Here is an 8079-nt window from a genome sequence, read left to right as displayed (position 1 = left end):
CCCACATGTAGCCAAAACATTGTACATCACACTCAGAAGTGTGTGACTTGATGACCTGGTCTTTTTCACTAAACTTGGCTCCTAATTGGATATCAGTCCCTCTCTCCTCACATCATACATCCTCACAGATATTTCATTTTATTCTCACTCTTAAGCATTTATCCTTTAATTCTATACCGGCTGCTCGTCTGTCACGTCCACTTTCTCTTGATCTAACAATCTGCGTCCTCGGTGGTCCTCTGTGTCCCCGCCAAGTACAGGATGTCAGCTGGACTTGGACAGATCGGAAAATTGGCTTTGCGTCGCCGCCCGGAGGAGCCGATTGACAGAATGAACGACGTTAAACAGGAGGATGAAATGAAATCATCTTTAAATCCTCCAGAGCGCAGGGAGGGAAGACAGTCGGACGTGTGGACTCAGAGCCAGACGGATCGTAACGGCGTCCTGTTTCCTGTCCGTGATTGCATTCTCACTCTCAAACCTGCTTTTTGGAGAATGTAGGTTAAGAAGGTGGGAGGAAGTAGGAAGGTGCAAGAGTTTTATTGGAACTTGTGATGTAATTACAGCAAAAGAAATGCAGCTCAGGAGACTGCTTCACACGTTGTTACCTCCCTGTCATTTTTCTCACATGTATTTTAAGTCAAACCTGAGAGATCCAGAGTCACTTCAGGCTCCAAAAAAAAGCCACAGAACCTATTTCACCTATTTCACCTATTTCACGCCCCCCCCCCACACACACACACACACACACACACACGCACACACACACACACACACACCCCGACACTGTGGCCCCCCCGCTGCCACATGTTGGACATGCATACGTCCTGGTTGTAGGCGGCTCAGGACACTTTCTTCCCCTTGGTGCGATCGTGTTCTATTGGATCCTTCGCCAAAGAAAAACCCTCCTCGCTACTTTCCTGGTTTTTGAAAGAGTTGCATCAGCTCATGTTCCCATAAATGAAAGGGAGTTATTTTTTTGCAAGAAGCACAAAACATTCTAAGTGCCCCGGCAACGCGGCGGGAAAGAGGAGATCTGTGCACATCACAGGTGCGGCGGGTTCGCGGCTCAGTTTAATCCAACCTTGCTAATGATTATGACAAACTGGATTAGCGTCAGAGGAGCCATCGCAGCTTTGGATGATGTCGCAGTTTTAAAAATGCAAACCACCTTCCAGCTCATCTCCTGCTTTGTTTATGAAGAATTACTCCTCATCATTGGCTTCCCTCCCTGTGCGTTATTACTGAAATCATTGGACGGCGCCTCTGCTCACATTAATTTACCAATCTGCTCTCCAACACACACACACACACACACACACGTGCCTCAGCATAAACACGCACACACAGGCACACAAACATAAAAGTGTAATGTCTTTGTGAATGCATTATGGAGCACAAAATGTGTTTTGATGTGTCTCAGGCGCAGTATTGACCCGGGCTGTCAGCCAATCAACAAAATCAATTACAAAAACTAATTAGGCACACAGGAAGCACACAAACCCACAAACAAAAACCTCCCAACACACACTGCATCAACACAATGATGAATTGGCTCCTGGTTCACCCAGAGAGCTGCATTAAATATCAATACACACGCCAATTAAATCACAATTTCACTTTTTCTGCCGCTGACGTTCAGACACAGACATTAACCAATGAGCACAAACACACTTAAACACCTTTCCTGCTTCTCTCCCCCTGCATGCGTCTGGTCTGGATCTCGGCTGCATCGCCCGTAGCAACGCACAATCCCAGGTTCACCCTCGGGCCCTTTGAGAGCCGAGCACAGAAGGAAGATTTACAATGTACAACAACCAGGGAGGAAAAGCCCGATGCAGTGCTGCACGCTGTGAGTCAGTGCAGCTGAATTCGTACTACTAGAAAACTACAGACGTGCCTCTGATGGTTAAAACCAAATTATTTCCCATTGAGCCTCAGTGGGTTTGAGCTAAAGATTATGAGCTAAATGATCATCTGCATCAGAACCAACTCCACACTCGGGTGGTTTGGCTACTGATGATATCCAGACTTTGCCTTGTATACACACACGCGCACACACACACACACACACGCACACACACACACTAATCCTGCTGCTGAAATCCCCTCTGACCAGATGCTGCAGCTTACAGGGACAGTCGGGGCTAAATGAATGGCTCTTAAACGCTCCCTGATGAAGGACCTAAGCGTGTGTGTGAGGGCCCCCCACACACACACACACTCTGCTGTGATGCACCGGGATAACGGTATTCACTATTTAATATACACTAACACACTTCTGTCCCTTTCTCTCCTCCCTTCCCTTTTATATTTTATTCCGTCTGTAATGAAAAATGTTCCTGTAGATTTGAATGAAAACTGTATTAAAGAGAAAAAAGGAGTCAAAGGAGGAAATAAAATGAGACAAATAACAGGGGAGGAAGTGGAGACGGATGAGAGAAGAAGACAAAGACGAGTCGACTCCGCAAGACAGGAATTCAATTTAAGGTGGAATTCCTGTTTTCAGAGAGGATTTGATCACTGCAACTTCAAATGTCCAGAAATGTGTGTGTGCAGTTGCTCCTCTTAACCAGGAGACAGTTCCCCTGCTCCTCTGACTCCACACGCAGGAAGGAATGTAATCCACACACACACACACACACACACACACACACACACAGAGAGAGCAGGGTCAGGTAATTCCTTAAGTGTCCCTGAGGGCCGTTTTCACATGATTTCTCTCCAGATAGCCAGAGGAGATTTGTCCAGTTATTTTCTAGTGTTCCAGGCAGACACACACTAACTGGAAGTAATAGACACACTCTTACACACACACACACACACAAGCAATCACACACCGCAGGCACTGGATTCAGACAAAGCTCCTGGTTGTGTTTAGTTTTATAAGCGAAGAATTGTAGAAATAAAAGAGTCAGAGTAGTTAGATTGACCCAGATAACAATGAGAGCGAGTCACGAGTCACAAGTCAACTCTCCCGTCGAGTCTTAAACAAGCAGAGATAGAAATCAAACTGATTGTGGATTCTGTTGGAACATTTGATTTATTACTTTGAAGAGAAATCTGCATTATTTGCTGAAAATACCTGAAAATAAAGTTTAGAAAGGAAAGAGTTTGCTGAGTTTGGTTTGGGTTTCGTCTTCAGATTTGATACAAAAGTAACAACAAGTGGTCGGTCGGTGAAGTCGGTCCCTCAACAGCTGATGATGTCGCTCGACAAACAGAAACGCAGTGAACTCAGAGCCACAACACGACTCAGCTGACGCACAAGCCATAAATGTTTGATGAGACAGGATTAGTTTAAATCAGGTCTGTTGACTTGAGGGCGATTATGAAGCACAGCGGAGCGGCGTTATGGATGTGTGGCACCGTTGCTATGCCGCCGGGGTGAAATGGTGATGTAATCTGATTGGATAGAAACCTGCACATCAAAACGGTGACTGATGATGTGGAGGAAACAAAACCCATGGGAGGAGAAAACAGGAAAGAGAGAGGGGGGGGTCAGCCAGGTGAAGAGCTGCTCGGGGCGAGGAACAAGAGAGGAGTGATGAAGAGAGTGACGGGGACCAAGGGGGTGAGTGGACATTGGGGGGGGAGGGGAAGTTGTGAGACTTACCTTGATCCTGGGCCTTACTGGGGGAGTGGGACACCAGGGCCATCAGAACCAGAGACCCCCACCAGCACCACCTGATCTGCCTCGTAGACAACATCCTCACAGCCGGGCTCTCTGGAGAGGAGGAGGAAGAAAAGAGAGAATGAAGAGCGACGACGAAAGGAGGGGAATGCCACACATACTGGATTGACGCTGCCGGGCCGCCGCAAGGCTCTGGGTTCCAGATCCACCTTACCCACGCGACTCCCGGGCTCTGATCTGGAACCAGTCTGAGGCGTCTAACATCTGTGCAGAGGCAGAACACAGAGCGAGAAGTGTGACGGAGCAGACTGCAGAGCAGCGACCCGGCCTGACGCCCACACAGGGCAAGCAGAGGGGAGACACAGAGGGGGGCTTTGTTACAGAGAGAGAGGGAGAGGGAGGGAGAGAGAGAGAGAGAGAGAGAGAGAGAGAGAGAGAGAGAGAGAGAAACAGAGAGAGAGAGAGAGACAGAGAGAAGGATGGAGAGAGAGAGAGAGAGAGACAGAGGGAGAGAGAGAGAGAGACAGAGGGGGAGAGAGAGAGAGATAGAGAGAGAGAGACAGAGAGACAGAGAGACAGAGAGACAGAGAGACAGAGAGAGGGAGAGAGAGAGAGAATGGGTGACAGGCTTCCTTCTTTCCTCCCCCTTCACTTTTGTTCTCTGCTCTTCTTTTCTCCTCTCCCCTCCTCTCCTCCTCTCCCCTTCTCCTCTCCTCCTCCTCCCGTCTGCTCCCCAGTCTTCCAGCCGTGATCACGCAGACGATGGATGGAGGCAAACCGTTTGTTGTTTCTGTTTTTTTTTTGTTTTACACAGTCGTATGAATAAAACAACACGTGCAGCGAAGTTGTTCCAGTGTTGAATTATTCACTTGTGTGTGTGTGTGTGTGTGGGTGTGAGTGAGTGTGTGTAGGTATGTGTGTGTGCGCGCGTGTGTGTGCATGTGAGGCCTCAGTGTGACGTCTAAAGTAACCAGCTCGTCCATCCAGACAGTGTCAAAGAGCAGAAATGACAGAGAATATTAATATGCAGAAAACGCTGCAGGAAACAAGGTGAGTTTATACTCTCCATCTGTCTGAACACAGGAAGGAGAGGAATTAAAGAAATCTCTCTCTCTCCCTCTCTCTCCTCGTCTCTGTCATGCACACACACATTCTCATATTTTCATGTATGATCCTCCTTCTCTCTGTTTGTTATGAGTTATTATGAAACATAACACACTGCAGCCAAACAGACAAATGAAATAAACTTTCTCTAATGTTCTGTTTTAATGGGCCATTTTGCAAATGATTAATTGCTTAATGGAATTCCGGTATAATTGGAGAAATGTGAATTCCCCAACCACACACACACGCGCGCGCACACACACGGCCACAGACACACACGCACACAAAAGCTACTTTAAGGCTGTTTGTGGATTCCAGCTCTCTCGCTCTCTCTCTTTCTCTCTCACGCACACTCACTCACTCACTCACTCACACACACACACACACGCGCACACACACACACACACACACACACACACACACACACACACACACACACACACGCTCCCAGCTTGTTTGTTGTCAGATCAGCACATGCATGTAACCTCAGAGCTCCCGGTCGCTCGGTTCGATCCCGCCGGTGTGTGAATTACGCTGACTGCTGTTTAATCAAGTTTCCCGGCCCGACTGGAGCCAAACTATGCGATCAATTCTAATTAACTGGTTGCGTTCAAACACACCTGAGACCAACTCACACACACACACACACACGCGCGTGCAGAATGAATGAAATCGCCTCTCATACCTCTCAGGCATCAACTCAGCCAGCGCGTCCTTACAATCCCACAGGAGCTCCAATGCGCATCAAACACCGCTGGCGTCTCTAAGTCCTCCTCCTCTCTCTCTCTCTCTCTCTCTCTCTCTCTCTCTCTCTCTCTCTCTCTCTCAGATAGGTCAGTCCGGAGTGGGTGTTCCTCTGCCTCGTTACACAGCCATCCCTCCCTCCAGCTCTTCCTCTCTGTCTGTCCTAACCCTCTTCCTCCGCTCTTCATCTGAGAGAGGGGAGAGGGGTGGAGAGAGAGCGAGAGAGAGAGAGACCCGTTCCATTGCCGCTGCGCAAAAGCCCCGATACTAACCTGCAGACCCCCCCCCCCCTCTCTCTCTCCCTCCACATCGTTTACAGGGACGCACGTGGCCACCGTCTAAAGTCGTTGCCCGTGATTGACTCGAGAAGCAAAAGTAAGATTGCAAAATGTGCTCGTGAGCTCGGAGCAGGTGCCGCGCCGCTCCGTGCCGCGTCCTGCCGCTCCGTGCCGCGTCCTGCCGCTCCGTGCCGCGCCGCTCCGTGCCGCGTCCTGCCGCTCCGCATCGCGCCGCCAGCTTTCCACCTCAGGGGCGCATGGACGCACGTTTCAAATTGCCATGTCGTGATTTTTGCTTCACAAGTCTCCGCTCCAGACCAGTAAATACAAATGCACTTCAATCGTTTCTGTTCTCCACTTGAAAAGTGTGAAAAATCTTTCAGTCATTTCATGAATTTTATGAAAAAGTGACTTTGAATATTCCCCCCCAGGTCTCCCAGGTCAGAGGGCCCCCCAAGTAACAGGGCCAACCCCAGGTAAAATGGCCCCCCAGGTCACAGGGCCCCCCAAATAACAGGGCCCCCCAGGTATGAGGGCCCCAGGTAACAGGGCCCACCAAATAACAGGGCCCCCCAGGTATGAGGGCCCCCAGGTAACAGGGCCCACCAAGTAACAGGGCCCCCCAGGTCACAGGGCCCCCCAAATAACAGGGCCCCCCAGGTCACAATGCCCACCAAGTAACAGGGCCCCCCAGGTAAGATGCCCCCCCAGGTCACAGGGCCCCCCAAATAACAGGGCCCCCCAGGTCACAATGCCCTTTTTTTATAATCTTTTTTATAATCGTTTCACCTTTGTATCTTCCAGGCAGCTGACCAGCTTTCTGTTTTAAAGGAGAGCCTATGTGAGTAACACTGGGTCCCCACTTTCCTCCCATGTTGAATATTGAAACAGCTCCCAGTCCTCCTGCTTCCCACTCCTCTGTGTGCCAGCTGCAGGCGTCAGGTGAGAGGATGAAGGTCGCTCTTGTTAGCAGACTTCTGCATACTTTGTATTCTTGTTTGTTCGCTCCTGAGCTGATGGAGCAAAGAGGGAGAGGAAGGGAGGAAGCATGGGAAACACACACACACACACACACACACACACACACACACACACACACACACACACACACACACACACACACACACACACACACACACAAATGAATTGCGGAATTGCTACACTCCAGGTGTGTCCCTGAGGCACACACACACACACACACACACACACAAATGCATGCCGTAGGCAAACAACTGTCCAGATGCCACAGACACTATAATCAGGTGGATTGGGATTCTCTGCTCTCCTCCCTCTTTTCTCCTCCTCTCTTCCTGTCATCTCTTTCCCCTTTATCTGTTCTCAGTATACCACCCACACTCACACACTCACACACTCACACACTCACACACTCACACACTGACACCACTGCACAGAGACGTTGAACGCAGCACTAATACCATAAAAGCTGCCGTCCTGGTTAAATGTCCAGGTTCAGCCTCTGGTCTCCTGTCTTGTGGTTTCCATGGCAGAAGATGAAATCAAAGCTCCTGTAGCTGTAACTCGTCTTCACCTGTGAGATGAAGGACGTTTGACAGATGGGGCCTGTGACTGCATCATCGTGAGAATGTGGAGAGATCTAGGTGAGAACAATATTCTCGCCATAAGCAGCGATGATAATGTCTCCTTCTTGAGATACATGATGGGAATGATCTCATCAGACAAGTTGCCATGGCACTAAACGAGCCGGAGCAAATGTGGGTAATTTTGTTGGATAATTAGGAATAATATGACGAGAAGGAAAGAGCACAGACGAGCTGTTTGGCTGCTGAATTAGATGGCATCACGAGGCTTTTTGGCTGAAACGCCTCGTCATGTTTCAGGCTCCCACTTGTGATTGACAGGTCGTCTCCACGGAAACAGAGGGCAGCTGACCTGCCCGGCGGATGAACCGAACCTGCTGCCGTTTTTTTTTCTTTCCCTCATCTATCTTTTTTTCCCCCTCCTGTTATCTCCTCTGGTCCTCGTCCTAATCTGTCCCTCTTCCTTCTGTCTGAGTCTCCGTCCTCTCCGTTTGTCCCAGCGGCGTCTCTGCTGCATAAATGCATCGATCATATGGCGGAGCTACACCACAGGTCGTTTAGCCCCGTGCCATATGGTGCCACTGTGACGCTTCATAAAGTTTTTGAAGTCATTACAGTGTAACAAATATGTGTGTGTAGCAGGGGGGGGCACTCTTCCTCCTGAGGGCTCTTCCTCCATTCTGAGTCATCCTCACCAAGGTTATTATGGTCAAGGAAAAGGAAAGGACAACACTTGGTTATAAATAATAAGGTCAAAGCT

At 49.3% G+C, this 8079-nt stretch overlaps 1 protein-coding gene across 1 annotated transcript in view; it reads right to left on the bottom strand.

Moving 5' to 3' along the window:
* col14a1a (collagen, type XIV, alpha 1a) overlaps positions 1-5433 on the bottom strand; it is a gene marked incomplete at its 5' end in the record, with an annotated part of 88746 nt that extends 83313 nt beyond the window's left edge. The window contains 2 exons of the mRNA XM_076160718.1: positions 3617-3727; positions 5424-5433. Of these exons, the coding sequence (XP_076016833.1) occupies positions 3617-3727; positions 5424-5433 (121 nt within the window). The remainder of the gene's footprint in view (positions 1-3616; positions 3728-5423) is intronic.
* Between the last annotated feature and the right edge of the window lie 2646 nt (positions 5434-8079).

This window comes from Genypterus blacodes, unplaced genomic scaffold (genome assembly GCF_046128005.1).
Source record: "Genypterus blacodes isolate CSIRO-AG114 ecotype Tasmania unplaced genomic scaffold, CSIRO-AGI_Gbla_v1 ptg000107l_1, whole genome shotgun sequence".
Lineage (NCBI taxonomy): Eukaryota > Metazoa > Chordata > Actinopteri > Ophidiiformes > Ophidiidae > Genypterus > Genypterus blacodes.
Note: the sequence above shows the minus strand (reverse complement) of the source record. Positions and strands in the feature narration are given on the sequence as shown.